The sequence below is a fragment of the Ambystoma mexicanum genome, chromosome 3p, assembly GCF_040938575.1.
Source record: "Ambystoma mexicanum isolate Mex_15411 chromosome 3p, UKY_AmexF1_1, whole genome shotgun sequence".
Taxonomy (NCBI): Eukaryota; Metazoa; Chordata; class Amphibia; order Caudata; family Ambystomatidae; genus Ambystoma; species Ambystoma mexicanum.
Genome location: NC_090925.1, coordinates 731,708,325 through 731,728,898, shown reverse-complemented (window position 1 = coordinate 731,728,898; position 20,574 = coordinate 731,708,325). Strand labels below are relative to the sequence as shown.

The 20,574-nt window shown below is 47.6% G+C and overlaps 1 protein-coding gene across 6 annotated transcripts in view; it reads left to right on the top strand.

Annotated features, from left to right (window-relative positions):
• Positions 1–20,574, top strand: part of RNF25 (ring finger protein 25) — a 533,791-nt gene that overhangs the window by 505,370 nt on the left and 7,847 nt on the right. Inside the window, exon 11 of one of the 6 annotated variants that reach the window (XM_069651600.1) lies at positions 233–581. The exons of the other annotated variants lie outside the window; for them this stretch is intronic. Coding sequence (XP_069507701.1) covers positions 233–252 — 20 coding nt within the window. The 3' untranslated portion in view covers positions 253–581. Of the gene's footprint in view, positions 1–232; positions 582–20,574 lie in introns of those variants that run through there. 6 annotated transcript variants of the gene reach the window in all.

The following is a 20,574-nucleotide window of genomic DNA, read 5'->3' as shown; positions in this document are numbered from 1 at the left end:
TAACAGTTCCTTACTTAGTTTAGCCATATTGTTACTTTGTAAATCCCATTAAGTGCAAAACGTTCTAAGGTCATATTTTCTGTTCAGTAAACGAACAGCTCCCCATTGGAGTTTATTCTATACTTAATTATATTCAGAGATGGTTCCATTAGGAGTGGCAAAACCCATTTGGATCTAGAGCGCTTTAATCCATTTGCCAAAAAGCAAACTAATCTCTCTTTACCTTATGTAGGCTTAAAGGTTCCTTGTTGAAGCTGGCTTCTTTCGGGATGGCGGCACTCCGCTTGTTGCTTGGTCGTCATCCTGAAAGTGGATTTGAACAGGCCGCCAACCTGATGACATCACCCGCAGATTCTTTTATTTTAACCGCGATCGCAGATGTAATCCCAAGTCTTCATTCTCCATATTATATTGGTATTGGTTATTCCAGGAATTCCCTCATTTAAGCATTTATGGTTTTACAGTATGTATTGCCCTATGCCTGAATTCTGCTGTACAGTAAAAATAAAATTAAGTTATTAGGTGTCCTCAATGATTTGGTCCATCTTGGTTGAGCTCACCTAATATTCCAATCATGTGCCGTTCGTCTTCAGTATCAATGATTAATTAAGCAAATTGCTGCATCTCATTTATTATCTTGGCAATTCGAAAGTCAAATTAAGAGTTAAAATTAAAGGATTTTGTTACTGTCCATGGTGGGCTATATTGGTGATATGGCCATAGCGTCTGTTACACATGGGACCAGGCCTTGACCAGTTATCATTGTGTTTAGTTTGAAGTTCAGTTTTGCTGTTCATATTGGTCATAAATTATCTATACTGTCAGTGCAGCGTGATGTGTATTTGGGAAGTGGTTCTTCAGTGACAGAATTAGTATAACTGCTCTACTTGTTGTTTTATTCATGTTGCTTCATCATTATCTATTATAAGTAGATATTGAGGGCCCTCAAAATGCCAAGAGTTAATTTAATGTAACCATGTAACCTAAAGGGGAGGAAGTGAGCCCTGCCTAGCCAGTAAACCAAAACTCTCTACAAAAGGTAGCTATGGATGAGCAGTAGGAGTTTATTTCAGGGAGTGAAGAGGGATGGTAGTGAACTCTAAACAGTTAAACGAGAAAATGCCATACTGGCATACTGTAAACTATACTCTTTAATAAGTCACAGATATATTGCTCTGGTAGGTCAAATACGTACTTAATAAACCTAAGACATTGTTAGGCAAGATTCTATGTAGTACCCCTGTAGGAGACTAAACCAGCCTTGTCCTCTTGTCAATAGGTAACCCAACCCTTGGTATAGGCCTGTACTATACAAGTTGGTAGTGTGACTGAGCAGCCAGGCTTATCTCAAGATGGGTCAATGTGAGCTGTAGGGTTGCAACATAGTTTTACAGTGACAATTATTCAAATAACAAATAACTGCTACTAACATTTTGGACCTAATGATTGTGTTTTGAATTGGCACTTAATATATTTCTTCTTTTGCTGCTTCTTCTGTTTCCTTCTTCCCCTTTCTGCTTCTTCTGCTTCTTTTCTTCGTTACTTTTGCACTTTACTTTTGCACTTCGGATTAACTGATTTTTACTACTAGCTTGTAAAAATCACTTCAGTGATTATAACTCTTAATAAAAAAAAAAATAACATACTCAAGGTTGCTTGATTAAATAATTATTAATTTAACAGTCAGTTTTAAAATAAGCATTCTTTAGAAGGGAGCAATTGGCAACAATAAAAATACACTTCAAAATGCACTTCTTCAGTTTAATAAAGTGAGTAGATACCCTTTTGGGATGGCACCCAGATTTCTCTACACCCTGAGGTGACTTCAATAGTTAGGACCCTGTGGACATTAATATATCACTTTTCACACTTAAATGGTAATACTGATGTTGTGGCAAAAAGGAAAAGTTTAGGGAAGGAAACAATGGTTAACCAGTTTCTCAAACAGGTAAGCACTTTTGAACCCCCAATGCAAAGTAAGTTAACCCTTTCCGAGCTAAACAAGTAAGGTATGTATGACTTTTTGGAGGGATAGTTAAACACAAAGTCAGAGCGTAAGAAGAGTCTTCAGGGAGCCAGGACAGCCAATGTCAATTGAGTAAAGTCTTGGGGAGCTGGGGCACTTCTTGAAGGTAAGTAAAAGTCTTGCACAATGTTAAAGAGTTTTGTTGTAAAATGAAATCCCTGTTGGGCCACAGGCTGGGAGGCTTGTGAAGAGCAAAGCTGCAAGCAACTCTGCAAAAGGCAGCAAATGCAAGTCTCAACTGAGAGCAAGCAAGGTACACTGCCGCCAGCCTCCCCATCCAGGAGATCCAAAGGTTCCTCCATTTGAAGTCCTTCTGTATTCCCTTCAATAGCGGAGGGTAGTTCGCTGCATATCACCCTGTAAGAGCTGGAGTGATATGTACTCCCAGGTACCTGATCCCTCCCCCCCCACCCCTGGGCCCGACACAAACGGTGTTGCTGCTCTGTTTATTGCGATCCCCCACCCACAGCGTAAGGCTCATCAACTCGGATTTGCCAATGTTCGTTCGCTGGCCCGACACCTCCCCAAATATTTCTAACAGGTCCCTGCTTGCCCTGATGGATTCTAGGGGTTTGGTTAGAATAAGCAGCATGTCGTCGGCGAAGGCTGCCACCTTATGTTGATGTCCCCCGAAAGTAATGCCCTGTATCTCATCTGCCTCCCGTATTGCCTGTAGGAAGGGTTGCAAGTAGTTTGCGTAAAGCAACGGGGAAAGAGGACATACTTGTTTTGTTCCTCTGCCTAATCTAAATGGACGTGACATGCCTCCCTTTACCGCCACACGAGTAAATGGTCCCTGGTAATTGGCATGCACCCTTTTAAGAAACTTCCCGCCCAGGCCCATTTTTTCCATGATCCGAAACAGAAAGAACCACTCCACGCGTCAAGTGATGGCAGTACTGCGGGTGTGTCCGTTTTCTGCTCTTTTTCCAGTAAGTGTGCCACCCTCCTTATGTTATCCGTCATCTGTCTACCCCTTATGAATCCTGCCTGATCCAGGCAGCTCTGTGAGGAGCCCCTCCAGTCTATTTGCCAAAATTGTAGTGTACTTTTTTGCATCCACAATGATTAATGCGATGGGCCAATAGGATGTTCGTTCCATAGCGTCTTTATTGGGCTTGAGAATTAGGGTCATTTTAGCCCCTTCCATGGAAGATGCTATGTGGCCTGTATTTTTAAAGGTGTTGAAGAGGTGTGTCAATTGCGGTACTAGTATGTGTGCAGAGGTTTTATAAAATGCTACTGTGTAGCAGTCTGGGCCCGGCGCCTTGCCCGATGGTTAGGTTCCCGATAACTCTCCTCACCTCATCCTCCTAGGGTGTCTTGGGCTTCCCTACCTATTTTATGCATACTAACACTCTCAAGGAAGTCAGTTTGTATATGGGGCTGGGGGTCTTGCGATTGTGTATAGTGTCTCATAAAATTCCGCTAAGCTTTCTTGGATATCATCTGTGTGTGTAATGCGCTCCCCGGTTTCTGTTTTTAATGCTGTGATCGTGTTTTTGGCCCCCACTCCCCACAGGAGACGCGCCAAGAGGGCGTTCGCCTTGTTCGCTTTGGCACAGAATTTTTGTTGGACGAAGAGTAATGCCCCTTCCGCTCTCTTCGTTCGTAGAATCTCCAGCTGACCTATCGCCCGCCTATATTCTCTCAGGGGGTACCTATTGGTGGGGTGGGGGGGGGGGGTCTTCCTTGCCGCCTCTACCTCCGCCTGTGTGGATCTTGCCTTTGGCACTAGTACAACTGGACTAGCCTATGGACTTGTAGATGGCTCTATTACCCAAAGATAAAGCATCTTCTTGACCTCTTCCTTTATGTGGGTTCTTACATGGTCTGACGTTTTGTAACCCCTGTTTTTTATGGGGAGACAGTCACCAGTGAGTACATCATGCTGGCCCCAAAGGGGCAAGCCTGGTGTTGATGAAAACAGGGAGGCAAACTGACTCAACAGATTTTTGCACTCCTGTTGTTGTTGCAGAGTCAGATCAGAAGAGAGAGTAACTCCTTCTATTTTTCAATCTAAAGGTTGTCCCCTGAGAAGGTCAGGTAGAGGTTCACTCTCCTCCTCCTCTTGATCTAATGCTAAGAGCAAAGCTCCTAGTTCTGGTCTAAAGACATAAGCCTTTAGTCGGTTAGTGTGGTAGACCTTAGGAGCCTCCTTGGGATTGCCCAAATCCACTAAGTAATTGACCTCTCCAGGTTTACCCACAACCTTGAAGGGTCCAATCCATTTGTCCTATAAGGCCTTCTGACTTGTAGGTACCATAACTAGAACAAGCTTGTCTGGAGTAAACTCTACCATGTTGGCCTTGTTCATGCCAATGTTTGACCAGAGCCTGACCTGCTTCCTGAAGCTTCTGTCATCATTTGTGCCATTCTCTTTCAGAGACCTAGCACATAGTCAGTGACTCTCACTGGCTTGTGGGAAGGAGCACTCTGCAACCCTTCCTTGATTAGGGCCAATGGACCTTCAACCGGATGACCATAGAGCCGCTCAAAGGGGCTGAAACCAACCCCTTCTTTAGGGACTTCTCTATAAGCAAAGAGAAGGCATGTAGAAAGTCCCACTTTCTTCTAAGGGGTTCTTCTAAAGCACCAGTCATGCTCTTCATAGTTCTGTTACACCTCTACACCAACCCATCAGTTTGAGAATGGTAATCTGTTAAGAACTTGTAGGTCACTCCACAGTTTTTGCACATGGTTTGCATGTAGTGGGACATAAAATTGCCCCCCTTTCTGAGATGACCTCCTTAGGAAAACCAAACCTGGTAAAAATACCAAGGATGGCCTTAGCCACTGCCTGGGCATTAACAGTCCTCATAGGTCTTCAGGGTACATGGTAGCATGGTCTACCACAGCCAATATAAATCGGTTGCCTGAAGATGTGGGAGGGTCAAGGGGACCAACCATGTAAATCCCTACCATATCAAAAGGAACTCCCACCACTGGTAGAGGCACCCAGGGTGCCACATTCGTGGCTCCACTCTTGCCAGAAGTCTGACAAATGTGACAGCTTCTACAGAATGTATCTACATCAGACCCCATCTTGGGCCAGTAGAAATACAGAGACATCTTCTCCTTGGTCTTCTTAAAACTTAAGTTACCAGCCAGAGGAATATCATGAGCTAACTGTTGAAACTGGGGTCTCACTACCTGAGGCACTACAAGTCTTCTGTAGTCCCCTGGGGTGGACTCAATAGGCTCACTGTAAAGGAGGCCATCCTCCCAGTACAGCCTGTGCTTCCCTGGCTCTTGCCCTTCCAGCTGGGAAGCTGCCTGTTGGCGAAGACCTTCAAGAGTAGCACACTCTCTTTGACCTCTGCTGAAGTCTGCCCTAGAGGGTCCACCTTCTGCATGCAAAGTCTGCAGCACAGGATGACATTTAGGATCCAGATCTCAAACATATGGAAGGGCTTCTTCCAGCTCTGTTTCACCAGTAGCTGGTTCACCACTTTCTGGTTGATCCTCCCACTCAGCCTCAGCTGTTGGAGGGGTCACAGGTGTGACCTTGGACTGTCCTCTCTAGGATGTCCTTGTCCTATGAACATGTGTGATGCCTTTCTTCTTTCCTGAGACCTTGGGTTTCCCCTTTGTCTCTTTCTTTGGCTTTGAATTAGAAGGGTGTCCTGACTGAGTTATAGAAACATCTGTACATTCCCACTTAGTCATCTAAAGTTGCCTCTCTGGCCACCCTAGTGTGCTTTAGCTTCCTTTTACTGGAAGGCCTGGAGGGTGGGGGGAGGGCTTGATACAACTCCAAGGGTCTTTAAGTCCCAGGCACCTCACTTTGTATACTGACAGGTATTCTTACAGTCATATTATTGCACTGGATGAGAGCTGGTACTATTGGAACCATATGTAGTGGGCCTCTAGCAAGTTTAGTGGGACCTTTGTGTGCCTTAGCAACATCCGCAGGCTTGAAAAAGCTCATCTACCACTGTAATGCTGGCCCCAGTGGTGTCTCTAATGGAAGGAGTCTCCTGACCATTTACAAGTATGCTGTACTTGTAATATTCTTTGGTGTTATCTGGAATAGAGTTATACACATATACATTCTGCTGTTCCCACAGACCCAGGGACACTAAAACACTGGCTGAGACTCCAATGGGGTCTTCAACCAATAATTCAAAGTTACCACTTGCCATATGAACTTCTCCCCCAGGGATGAAGGCTACGGAGGCAGTGTGGACCCTTGAAGGTTTAACCTTGCATCTGGGATCCCCTTTCACATGGTCAGTTGACCCACAAGCATAACATTTACCAAATGTTCTTTGAAATGGGGGCTTCTGCAGACCTCCCTCTGGTTTAGCACCAGAGGTTTCACTAGACTGACCTGGTTCCCATGGTGTTCACCCCTTTTCTGTTTGTAGCCCTCTTTTGGGTGGTTGGCATTAGAATTTTCTTGTTCAACTTTCTTGTCCATCTTTCTTGTGCTGCTTCCCCTCATCCTTTTTGTGAGTGGACCCCAGGATCCGTGAGGGGCCCTTTTGGCTATTCACAAGTAGTCAGCCTTTGCTGACCTTTTGGAATCAATCTCTTTTAGTCAGCCAAGTGCTGTTTCCGCTCAGGAGAACAGGCATCAAAAATAGATTCTAACAAAAACATATTTCTCATTCCTTCAAAGGTGTTCACTCTGTAACCCTTAACCCAACCGTCTAAGTTTTTGAAACGTTCACACACCCAGGTAGCCCGGGTCCTAAACCTCTTAAGGTACTGGGAAGGAGTTTTCCCAAATCTGGCTATTAATGCCAGCTTCTCATTCTCATACTCCTGTCTTTCAAGTTTACCCACCTCCATTACAGCATCAGTTGCAACCTGGGGGAGCCTAGACAAAATACAGGGAATCAGCTGATTCCCTGTGAGACCATGAATCCCATGATTGTATTCAAAGGCACTCAACCAATCCAAAATGTCAAGTTTCACATCATACATACTCACTGCATCTTTAGGCAGGCAAGGCCTCTTGGCACTGGAAAGACCTAGAGGACCCTGGGAAGGGAGCATTTTCAAGAGACAATCCGTTCATATCAATAGCATGCTGTATTTCCATTTCCCTGAACTTGATGTCCTGATGTTTGGCTTCAGTTTGAGCTTTCAACCTTTTGAATTCCAATTCAAGTCTCATTGTTTCAAGAGACACATATTCTGGACTCAGTTTTGGACCTTGTGGGGTCCCAGTGGACATGGCTTGAGGCAAAAGGGCAGACTGTGGCAAAGAGGGACACCTATCCTGGGACTCCTCTGACTCCTCTTGTACATTAGTTAGACTCTGAACTCTCAGCTTCATTATCAATTTCCACATTTCTTGGGTTAGTAGGTGTTGTAGGCCTACTACGCAAACCTTGGTGATTCAACAACATTGTAATGAACTCATTTTTATTTCCTTTTACATTGAGATTCCTGACTTTACACATTTCCTTCAGTTGATCTACTGTTAAAATGATCATGGCTTCCTGACTGAAGTTATCCATATTTGACATGTTACAATTGCTGTTCTGGTGGAGCTTAGCCTTGTGGGGGTTTAGTTGAACACAAGCAAAGCAAAATACTCAATGTAACAATTCTACAATAGATCCTCACCACCTGCCACCAGCCATTAATTGTAGAAAGGGTAACAAAAACATGTTACATGTGAAGCTAGACAAAGGGGATACTAAGTAACCCCTCCAACACCCTATGGTAAGATAGTGTGTGCTGGGTCTGTAAAGAGAAAAGTTTAAGTAAAGTCAATTTCACTTCACTACTCTTGGATTGGAAACAGTAGTTTTTCCAAGAGAAGGTATTTAAACCTTAGCAGAAATCCAAAGGATTTCTATGCGACACTGCACTTAGGGTGCTGTGTTGTCACAATGTAAAAAGATTATGCGTATGGAGTTTGTCAGATTCCAAAACCAAGAGAAACTGTGTTCAGATTTAAGAAAAAAGAGAGAGTGGGGAAAAAGGTCTCGCTCTCGCCAGGGTAGAAATTAAAAGTCCTAAAGTCCAGAAAAATAGCTGGGGGACTCTAAGGTAAAAGGGAATTAGCACATTTCTGAGAATTCTCCCTAACAGACATACTAAGACTAAACAGTGTATGTGTAAAATAGTAATTGTCACCTAAGACACAACCCCCTCCTCAAATTGAATGTAAGCCCATATAGTAAAAGAAGTGAGAACAAAAGGAGAACTGTAAATGATACAACGCACAGTAATGCAATCATTTACAGGGCCTTCGCTGCCAACACTGAGCACAGCTGCAGTATTCCTAACCTATAGGACATGATATCATCCATAGTACAGGACCTAGAGAGTGTAAAACGAGGAACACGCACACGCACACACACACACACACCCCCACACACACACACACACACACACACACACACACCCACACACACACACACACACCCCCAACTAAGTCACAACCCCCTCCTCAAATTGAATGTAAGCCCATATAGTAAAAGAAGTGAGAACAAAAGGAGAACCGTAAATGATACAACACACAGTAATGCAATCATTTACAGGGCCTTCGCTGCCAACACTGAGCACAGCTGCAGTATTCCTAACCTATAGGACATGATATCATCCATAGTACAGGACCTAGAGAGTGTAAAACGAGGAACCCCCCCACCCCCCTCCCCGATACACACCTGAGATGCACACACACACCTGATCGACAGCAGCTTCCTACACTGAGTCACAAATTCGGTAGAATGGGAAGATGGCGATAACATCGCCCAGAGATGGACCCAGCATGAAAGTCCCAGTCAAGTCAACGAGGGGCACCAGGTATCGGACAACCCAGGAAGGATGTCCAGCAGCCGAAATCGCACCTGGAGCTTAGGTGAGGAGACACAACCCTAGCCAGTATGGGCAAACACTTTGTGCCAAAAAGCTGCTGCTGATGTTTTCGACTAATATCCCCCCGCAGACACCTGAGTCCAGCAGGATGCTCTGTGTTAAGATGGATTTCCAAAATCACCACTGCATGGAGGGTTTTGCGGGGCCACCCTATTATGGTGAACAGGGAAGTCATACACTGAGAGGTTGGCCAAACCCAATCAAGGTGAGGTAGCAAAGCGTCAAAGCTTAGTATCAGGAATGGTGCAAGAGTGGTCTAGGGCTACACTGAGCAACACCAGTAATTCCAGTTACATGCAAGTATGAAAATACAATTATTAATTAGGCCTTTAGATTACACATTAAGCAAGTAAAGATGTTCTAGTCCAATATTGTCACACTAACACTTGTGCTACAGAGATATACATTCACCCGTAGGAGAGATGGAATAGCATTTGATTCAATGACCAGTGCAACATAGGTAAGTGTACAGATGTATAGAAAATAGAAAGCACTCTTTACAATAATCACTGAACAGCTCGCCTTGTTCTTATAAAGTCAACCCCTAATTTCAGATGCAAGCTCAACTTAATCCCAACACACTACATAAGGCCAAGCGAGGGATCCTTGACCCAGGTTCCACCACAAAAGGTCAGGTAAGAGTCTGCTAGGGTCAGGACTTTAGGCCCTGGTTATCCTATGGGAGACAGGGGTGCAACAGGTATGTAGAACTACCTCTCTGGCTCATAGTTCTCTGGAGACCACTTGTGGGCGTTCCAGATTCCATTGCAGGCTTGTTTTTCTGTCTTTGTTCCTTTCACAAGGGTCATCTAGACAGCAGAGATTACTTATGGTCGTGGATTTAGTTTTGGTCGGTCACGTTACTTGGGAATCCGTTCCAGACAGCTTCCAGCAGAACACACAAACGAGGAAAGGTGAAGACCTCTGTGGGACAGGCGGTCATGGGGCACCTCTAGAACACAAAATCAACAAGTTTGTACAAGGTCACGAGGATTAGGCAGCGATAGGCGATCTTCCAGCAACGAACACAGGAGCACACCCAGCACAGCTTCCCTTGATATGCAACTGCAGAACAGGAGCAGGCAACTTATGACACAAGCTTAATATCTGCAAAGTTCCAAGGCCGTGCTTGGAAAAACTGCATCAGTGAGGTAGCCTAGGAGAGAGCTCGTCCATGCACCAGTTGGTCCAGGGACACTTCAGAAGGCACAGCAGATACGAATTCTCGAACAGGGGCCCACCGGTCCAAGGGAGAAAGCACCACAAAGACCTTCAAGAGATCTGGATAATCACTGGAGTTAATGCTGGTCAGCTGTTGGGGTCGTCGTCCTCTATAGAAGTCTTGGTTCCAATGATGATCTGTCACATAGCTGCAGGTGCCCTACTTTTATCCAAGATTCAGGCTGGGAACTAGCCCAAGCCCACTAATGGAAAGTATCTGCAACATTCAAACGGCCCATGTTGTACAATCTTGGACAACCACTGGTCATTGCATCCGTCCAGCAACAGACATTTGGGTGCTAGAAGATGTGGACCAGGACTTGACAGTACCAGCCTCTGACACACACACTTGCTCACGCTCTCACACCACGGAAAGGGGTTACCAAATATAGCATTTCCTTACCTAAAAAAGGAAGATGGCCAGAGAAAACAAGCGCAAGTCTTGTGGCACAGCCATTTTAGGGTGCTAGCCACCTTTAGTAGCCACATGCGATAAATGGAAAAGTGCACGAGAAAAATATCACAAACGGTAAACTCACACATCTGCCACAGCACATCGTCAAAGTAACCAAACCGCCATCAGGTACAAAGTATTCTAATGGCACTTCACAGTAAGGTGATGTGTATAATTGTGAAACTACAAGAATTCCAAAAGAGACAGTCTCTCAGTGCTGACAGTCTTGGATACTAGTCTGTTTCCCCAGTAGAATGAGCAAAATAGGCACGGGAAGTAAGACTTTACTGATCTCGAAAAGCTAGGACAAGGTTATAAAATAAGCAAAAAGACTATCCATGGAGGGAACGCTGCAAAAAGAATTTCGAAGGGATTGGTTCCTCCGACGTATTCCACATCTATGACAGGTAATCACCACAGCTGTGCTGCTTTGGAAAATTTCTGCGTCAATGATGTCGATACGCTGTCCTCGAGGGCCTCCATCGAGCCAACATCACCGGATATAAGTAGGACGCACGACGCCCGTAGCCTCAGTTCTGTTTTTTCCACAAACTTGTTCGCTTCGGAGATCTCGGCGTGCCTCGGTTCTTCTGAGTATTTTATCGGTTCTTCGAACTTGTTTGTGAAGATATCATGTCTTCGTCGTCTTCTACCCCACGGCTGGGATTCAAGAAGTGTTGGGACTGCGGTTCCAAGATGTCACTTACGGACCCGCACAACGCCTGCCTCTGGTGCCTCGGTGAGGACCATGCCACGGATTACTGTGACGATTGCCAGTCGTTAACATCGAAGGCCTTGCGGGAGCAGAAGAACCACCTTTCTGTAGGTAGGGTTTCCAAGCCCCGAAAGTCGAAATCTGCTGGGCTTTCGACTGACGATTCGAGAGGCGACTCTCCGCATCGTCGGCGTAAGTCCAGGGGGTCTCTGTCCGGGAGTGGTTCCCGCCATTCCTCTGCCTCTTCGAGGCACTCGCGGAAGTGCTGTCACCGGTCGCCTTCCTTTCCCTGTCCTCATCCGAGGACTCTGCCCGTCCGCGGGTTGCTTGTCCCAACAAGCACTCTTCTCCTGCGGAATGGGATGCATTTCGTATAGAGATGACGATTTTCCAATCGCAGGGCTCTGTTCCGTCCACGCCTTCGAAAGAAGCCAGCAGGGAACGTGCTAGAGCCACCACTCGCACGCGTTTGGGCTCGGGTGGTCGGCGCGATCATCGGGAGCCTTCGAGGTCCTGATCGGACAAGGTGGATCGCTCTAGCCATGCCCGCTCCAGGTCCCGGTCCTCGACGCCCTCGAGACCGTCTGAGCCTATGAGGTCTTCGAAGAAGACGTCAACACCATCGGCCCCATGTCTGTCGAGGGACTCTGTCGAGGCTCTGCCTCCGAAGAAGCCATCGTCGCTGAGGCCGTTGAAGGACACGCTCAGGGCACCGTCCTCGAGGCCTGTGTCGAAGCCACCGGCGCCACGCTCGACGCCGATTCAGTCGACGCCTTTTGAGGAGGCTTTAACGGAGGTACCCCAGAGACCGGTGGAAACCCCAAGGAAGGCCCTCGCCAAATCAAAGAATGTGTTTGTGCCTTTTTCTGTGCCCTCATCCAGGGATTTGTTCCAGCCACTGGATTATATTTCTGAGGTGGATGAAGGGTCTGATGAAGGTTTGGTTCCTGATGAGGCTCCTGACAACCTGTTATCTGGTCATAGCCAGATGGAAGACCTGCATCAGTCTGCACGACGCCAGTGGTCTGGACACCTCTCCGGACGTGGAGTTCGTTAGGCCTGAGCCTGGCATGCATGCCGAGACTTCATACCGACAGCTCATGTCGAGAGTGATAGAGTATTTGGGGTGGTCTGCGCCACCAGTGGATTTTCTGCAGGATGACCTGACCGATATCTCGGACCAAGGTCCACCAACTGACCCGGTACTGCCATTCCATATGGCCCTGCAAAGAAGGGTGGCGGCGGCGGCTTGGACTGCTCCGGAGAGTCTCCCGGCAGTGGGTATGTCGTTGCCGAAAAAGTACCGTCCGACCAGTGGTCGACCTCGGCTACTTGTCCATGCACCCTACTCCGGAGAGTTTGGTGGTGCAGGAGGCTACGGCCCCAGCAAAGCATGCGTCGTACCCTACCATCCCTCCTGATAGGGAAGACAAACGTTTTGACGGTTGGGCGAAGATGGTCTTTTCTTCAGGGGGTATGATTTTAAAGGCAGCCAACTCTGTGTGCGCCTTAGCACGTTTCACTCACACTCTGTGAAATTGTGTTTCTTTGGCGGCTGAACATATTCTGGAAGGGGCGGAACAGGATGGCTTTCTTGCCCTTGTTCAGGATAGCAAGGATGCCATGTGTGAATCCGTTCAGTCGGATCTGGACGTGGCAGACTGAGTCAGCCGGTCCATGGTGGCGAGCACCGTGATGCATAGATTTGCATGGTTGCGGAAGTCGGGGTTTGCTCCGGATGTACAAACCCGGCTTCTCAACATGCCCTTTAATGGTGACCATCTTTTTGGCAGCAAGACTGACGAGAGCCTTGAGAGGTTGCAGACCTCAAAGGCTGCAGCGAAGTCGTTGAGCGCTGCAGTCCGCCAACCTGTGCCTTTTCGTCCTATGGGACAACAATGGAGGGGAGGTTCCTTTCGATACTACTCTACCTTTGGTAGATCGAGGGTAGCTGTAAGTCAAAGAGGCCAACGTAAGAGTACCAGAGGTGGAAAACAAGGTACTCGAGGTGCCAAGGCCGCTCGGGCAGTTGCCTCTTTGCCCTCAGGCACTGCCGCAGCTGCTTCAGCTCAGTCATGAGGCCATGTCCCATGGTTCGCCGGTTGGGGAAAAGCTGGCCTAGCATCTTGTAGAATGGCGTGTCATTACTTCAGATGTGTGGGTTCTGGAGATCATAGCCCACGCTACGGTCTTCCTTTCCGGCAGAGGCCTCACGACAATCCACCAGGGAATCTCTCTTTGAAGAGTCCGGATCCGCTCCTTGCGCAGGAAATCAAATCCCTGCTGGACAAAGGCGCCATAGAACTGGTGCCTGTAGCGGAGAGGAACAAGGGATGGTATTCCCCCATATTTTTTGATCCCGAAAAAAGACAGGGGATTGAGACCCATCATGGACTTGCGTGGTTTGAACAAGCTCCTCAGGAAGGACAAGTTCAAGATGGTTACTCTCTCTCAAGTCCTCCAGGCCCTTCAACTTCAGGACTGGTTGGTGTCTCTCGACCTCAAGGACGCTTACTTTCATATGCCGATTCATCCCAAGCACAAGAAGTACCTGAGGTTCGCGATGGCGACTCGCACTTTCAGTTTCGGGTCCTGCTGTTCGGATTGACCTCCACCCCAAGGGTTGACACCAAGCTCATGGTGGTGGTGGCAGCGTATCTCAGGAAAGGGGGGATTCACGTCTACCCCTACCTGGATGATTGGTTGATCAGGGCGCGCTCTCCCGAGCAAGTCCTGGATCATTTGCCAGTCACCTGCCACTCCCTTCACAGGCTGGGCTTCTCTCTCAACTTGAAGTCCCACTTGACACCAACCCAGCGGCTCCAGTACATCGGAGCAGTGCTAGAGGGCTCATCACATTCTGCAGATGGTGCACAAGTTTCAACATGCGCAAAGTCTCTCGGCGTTCGTGTTCTTGAGGTTGCTAGGCCTCATGGCATCCTGCATTCTACTGGTGCCAGAGGCCAGGCTGCGGATGAGATCTCTGCAGTGGGCTCTCAAGATGCAGTGGTCGCAGTCCTCTGACAGGATGTCGGATCCTGTTCAGGTGCCTCCCTCAGTCGCCCAGGATCTTCTGTGGTGGGCCATCAAAGGCAATCTGATGAAGGGGGCTCCATTTTGGCTACCCTGGCCAGAGGTGACGATCGTGACGGACCCATCCCTCACGGGATGGGGAGCTCATGCCAACGAGTTGACGGTGAACGGTCGTTGGTCTCCATCGGAGTCCAGACTCCATATCAATCTGTTGGAGCTGAGGGCCATCAGGCTAGCTCTGAAGGCTTTTCTGCCATCTGTGCGGGGGAAGAATGTCCTGATTTTGACGGACAATACAGTGTTCATGCACTACCTCAACAAAAAGGGGGGGGGTAGGGTCTCTCCCTCTGTGCAGAGAGGCGATGCAGCTCTGGTTCTGGGCTATTCAGCAGGAAATTTCGATCTCGGCAGTTCATCTGGCCGGAGACGAAAATGAGGCAGTGGACGCTCGGAGCAGGCAGGGCAAGGTCTCTCATGAGTGAGAGCTGGCTCAGGAGATTCTCCTGGAGATCTTCGCCCTTTGGGGGACCCCACAAGTGGATCTCTCCGCCACCAGTATCAACCGGAAGTGCGAAAGATTCTGCTCACAGGAATTTCCTCCAAGAGGAGCCTTAGGGACGCGTTCATAGTGGAGGGGTTCTTCCCACTGCTGTACGCGTTTCCTCCAGTCCCCGTCATTCCGCAAGTGCTGCAGAGGTTACGGAGGTTCGGTTCCCGAATGATCCTCATTGCTCCGGCATGGGCCCGGAGAAGGTGGTACCCGGACCTTCTCGACATGTCCATCTGCCCTCATCACCATCTTCCGTACTGAGACGATCTGCTCTCATGGGAAGGGGGTCAGGTTCTCCATCCATAGATCAAGTCTCTCAACCTTCATGCTTAGCTTCTGAAAGGTTGAGGTATAAGGATTGGGACCTCCCTGAGGATGTGATGGAGGTGTTGCAAGTCCCTGTACCGTTGCCGTTGGAGAAAGTTCTGGGACTGGTGCAGGGTTCAGAATGTGGATCCTTTTTCATGTGTCATTCCTGTGGTTCTCTTTTTTGCTTTCATTAGCCCACAAGGGCCTGCAAGTGGGTACCATTAAAGGTTACCTGGCGGCGCTGTCCATATTTAAGCGCTGGTCTGAGGAGTGTTCTTATTTTAAGATTCCTTTAATTTCTCAGTTTCTGAAAGGGCTCACTAATGTGTTCCCACAGTCACCTTTCCAGGTGCCCGGTTGGGATTTGAACCTGGTTCTAAAATTCCTAATGGGTGCCCCATTTGAGCCTTTACATTCTCGTTGTGCGTCCTACTTCTAACATCCGGAGACATCTGCTCGACGGAGACCTTCGAGGACAGCGTATCGACGTCATCGACGCAGACGCAGAACATTTTCCAAAGCAGCACAGCTGTGGTGATTACCCGTCATAGATGTGGAATACGTCGTCGGAACATCCCATCGAAAGAACGTTACCAGGGAAGAAAGTAACTTGTTCATCTTTCCTAACACAATGTATTTCACATTGACAACAGTGGAATGTAAGATTTTAACATACATTTAAAATCCTGGCCATATGCTACAATTGCATTCATTTGACCCAACACTCCAGGGACCTAGTGGGGCGTGCAGGAAAAATGTCAATGTCCAGGTAAGTACCTGTAAAAACTCATTTTGGGAGAGTTTCTGATAAATTGTAAAAGTTCCCCATAGAAATAAGAGTACAATGTCAGTAAGCAATTTGCAGTTGGGGGGAAAATCCAGGTAAGTCCCAGTTCTACCCAACAGGTGCAGAGAAGACAGCAACCAACCCACGGAATGAGAAAACCCTCTTGAAGAGATACAGTGCCCGGTTCGAAACCCCGCAGCCCCAAGGAGAAGATCTGCATATCGAGGTCTGTGCCAGTGTAAGTCAATGGCCAAACCTCAATAGCGGGAGACCTGCTGGAACCCACAATCCTGACCAAATGGATCCCTGGGGTAAAGTATCCTGAATAACTTGACAGCCTAGGACTCGTAGGTAGGTACTCACAGTGGCAGTTCCAGAAAACATGGTCCAGGAACAGCTGAACTACACAGTGGAGGATAGCTCAGGGGCAACGTGCGTGCCTTGGAAGCAAAATGACACAGAGCAACACGGATTTGATCCCCGGGTCCGCGCTTAGAAACATCTGGGTATTAAGCGCGTTATAAATAACCCATCATATCATATATCAGTGATGAATGATTTTTCCTTTGCAGGGTGAGGAGTCATATCTGGTCACCCAAGGTGTTGCTTCCCAGACCACAGACTACCTTGATGGCTTAAACAAGAATCAGCCTTCCTGGAAGTGGGGCCCACCAGCCAGAAGTAAAAGCAACAGGAAAGATGGCTCCAAAATGACAGAGGAACCCAGACAAGCAGATTCCAGTGACTTGAAGGACAAAGAGAGGCACCCCACCAGCAGTGGACAGTCCCAAAAAGAGAACGATGCTGGGGACGACCCAGGACAATCCAGACGACTTGATGAGACAGAGCAGTAATGTATTGCCATCCCCATGCCCTGCAGCTTCCAGAACTAACACAAACCAGTGGTAAAAATTAGAAGCAGCAATCAAATAGCCCAGAAAACAGTCCCAGCATAAGCCTGTCTCAGGCACCAATGAAAAAGTGACGCGCAGTTGCAAATAGATATTCATTCCTTTAGTCACAGACTTTTAGAATAGTGCCCAAGTGGGTGTTTTTTTGTTAAAATTTAAGCCAATTGTGATATTTAAAGAATGTTTATTCAGCAACAATTGTCAACATTTATAGCTGCATAGTGAGGTAACCATCAAACTGGCGTACATTGGCCAGAAATGTTGCCCATTTTGACTGGCACACACCCGCATTTTGCATTTTTGGTACGAGTATTGCCTATTGCCCTAAAGGGCAGTCCGAGCCTGGCGGCTCATCCAAAATGGGCGAGGGCGCATCCGCCCAGTGGCCCTCTCACCCATTATGGAGGAGCCGAGGAGCCAGCACAGTGAAACACTGAGCACTCCCTCAGCTGCTTTTTCCAGCTGAGGGAGTGCTCCTGGGCTGGCTAAACTGTCAAAGGGAAACACTGTTTCCCTTTGACAGCTCAGTTCTTCAGCCGCACATGCTCACTGAGCCCTGCAAGGCTGGGGGCGTTTTGCTTTGCCAGCCTTGCATAGCTCATTAGAAATGCTGGCTGGGGCACTGCATGTCGGTATGTGCGAGGGGGAGCTCCTGCGCCTCGTTGCACATATGGACAGAGCAGCCTGGAGTGGGGCTTTTCAGCACCACGCGGAGGCCACTGCAGAAGGTACATTCATTTATTTTTTATTTAAATGTGTATGGATGCGTGTATGCTTGTGTTATGAGTGAGTGTATGGTGATGGATGCTCGTGTGAATGATGGCGATTGCTGTGTGAGTTTTGGCCATTTGAGCTGAGGCGTGTGGTGGCAGAGGGGGGGAGGAGGGTTGTACGATAAAGGAATTTTGATAATGCCTTTGTTGCACAATCCCCCTACCCACCTGTCAAAATCAGCTCTTCTTCTGAGACACTGTGAAGCCCAGGGGACAGGGATGGTATTTTTTTTACTGGCTATCCATCACAGATGTCCAGTCAAAAATACCATGCTTTCCAACTTGGCCCCCTAGTGCCTTGCATACACACATAATCATGTTGATTGTGTTGGACACTATGGGCCCAAGGGACAGGGATGGTATTTTTTTATTGTATTTTTTTTACTGGACGTCTGTCATAGATGTCTAGTAAAAAAAATATCATGCCTGCCCCCTGGGCCTCCCAGGGCCCCCCAGGGCCCCCCAGGGCCAATTACAAACTGTTTGGCTTTTCACCCATTATTTAGAAAAATGAGTGTGCTCTAAAATGCAACATTTTAACCCATTATTTAAAATAATTTACTGGGGGGAACCCCTCGGAAAGCCCCTTGATTGGTTCGGTCTCCCTCGCTCTGCCCAGTCACTATGGCTTATCTAGTGGACATATTTATGCCCTTCCAATTAAAAAGTCAACAGACACCACTGACTCTGGGACTGTGCTGGGAGCAGAATGGGTGAGCCCAGGGACTGTGGTGGGAGCAGGATGGGTGGGAGCCACGGGATAGTGATGGGAGCAGGGTTTGGAGAGCCCAGGGTCTGTGGTGCGGTGGAGTGGGGAGAGCACAGGGACTGGGCTAGGAATGGGATGAAGGAGACCAAAGACTGTGATGGGAGCAGGTGGGGGAGCCCAGGGACTATACTGGAAGTAGGCCTGCCCACATTTTACTTAGGGGGTGGGGGGCAGGGGCAGGCCTAAAAGGTTTGAAGACCACTGCTCTAGAGCATACAATGCTGGGCTCAGAGTGAGCCCATGTGTGTACAAGGGGCATCTTGGACCTGCCGTGTTGTCTTGAAATGGCCAAGAGCAGGACTTTAAAAATATACACTAGCTCCCCAATATCTACCAACAAGTCTACTAATGCAGTAAATTTGCTGGCGCCCCGATGAAGCCAAAACTGAATTACAGCTTTTACCATCCTACTTCCTACAGCCAATGAAGGGTGATAACTTGACCACAAGGCAAGAATGGGGGTGCTTAAAGATACCCCTGTTTCAGAAGACAAATTGGCTTCCTTGGGATAATCTACAAAAAAGGGTTGCAGTGACAGGTGAATTTGAGTAAAGGTCAGTCGGACCGCAAAAATATGTCCAAGATTAAAAAAATAAAGACGGTATGGCAAAAGGATTAGGGGTCTCTAAAATTACAAAAAATACTGAGTTAATATCTCCAAAAATGAAATTATGCCCTAACAACCACCATAAGCATTATTGACCACTTAAGAAGCTATTGTTGTTATTTATTTATTCATATTTTTAAAGGGCACAGCAGCATCGTGGCGCTGTTACAGAGATTCATTGCTGGTTACAGAGGGAGGAAAGCTTGTTAGTTACATAGGTGATTGCATTTACATTTCAGCTTATAATTTCAATGGATGTGAACAGCAGTTGTCTACGGGGTTGTTTGAGGCTAAATGGACAGCGTGGTTTTGAGGGATTTGCGGAAGGGGTACAGAGAGGGTTCTGCTCTGAGTGCGTTGGGTAAGGCATTCCAGAGTTTGGGTGCTATCTGGGGGAAGCCAATGCCTGGGGGGTATGCAGAGTTGGTTGGCGTGGTGGCTCCTTTTAGGGCGGGTCGAGATGTCCTTGGATATTGTTTCTGATAGGAAGAATGGATGGAGAGATTGATGCATTTGTGCGTAAGGGTGAGGATTTTGAAGTTGATCCTCTCCTTAACTGGGAGCCAGTGGGCGTCACGTCTGGCCTGTGATATATGGTCTCTTTTGGGAATGCTTGGGGTGGCGCCGAGCGCGTTGTTTTGTACTGTTTGGAACCTGTTGATGTTTTTACTTGAGGTTTTTGCAAGAAGGGCATTGCAGTAATCAAGTTTAGCTCCTATGTCGACGGATAGGCAGTTTTGAGTGGTCAGAAAGGGTTTTATGGCATTTATACATTTGGTGGTGTGGGCAGAGGAGATGGCGCTAACCTGCCCTGACATCGAGAGGGTTGAGTCAATGTAGACTCCAAGGGTCTTTACTGATGTGGAGACTGGTATGTTAGTGTTGTCAATGGTGAAATGGTTGTATTTCTGGTTGAGTTTAGTGATGATCTCGATTTTATCCACATTTAGGCAAAGATCATTGAATGCCATCCAAGTTTGGGTGGTGGCCTAGATCTGGAGGAGAGCTTCTGCGTCTTGGTCATATGCTCCAGTGAGGGGAGGAGGACTTGGGTATCGTCTGCATAGTTCGTGTACGCTATGCCGAGCGTGTCCAGCATGTCAGAGAGGTTTAGTAAACCAGTTGTAGAGGGTAGGCGCAGTACACGAGCCCTGGGGAACTCCACAGTTGATGGTGGTGGGGGTTGCATTGGCCTGGTCAGAGTATACTTTCATGGCTCTTCCCTCTGGGAATGAGGTTATCCAAGAGGTGGTTTTATTTGAGAAGTGGGCTGCGTTAGAAAGATGGGAAGAGAGGATGTCCTGGTCAATAAGATCAAACGCGGCAAAGAGATAAAGGAGAAGCAGGAGGGCAGGTTTGCCGATGTCCATTATTTTGGTGATTTGGTTCTTTAAGTCTAGGAGGCCTTTGCGGAAGCCTGATTGCCTTCTGCCTAGGATGGCGTTGGATTCAAGGTACTGTTGGATTTGGTTGTGGGCAGCTTTGTCTAGGATTTTGAGGAGCAAGAGGACGGTGGTGATGGGACGGTAGTTGTTGGGGCATGCAGGGTCTAGGGTGTTTTTTTTTTTTTTTTTTTTTT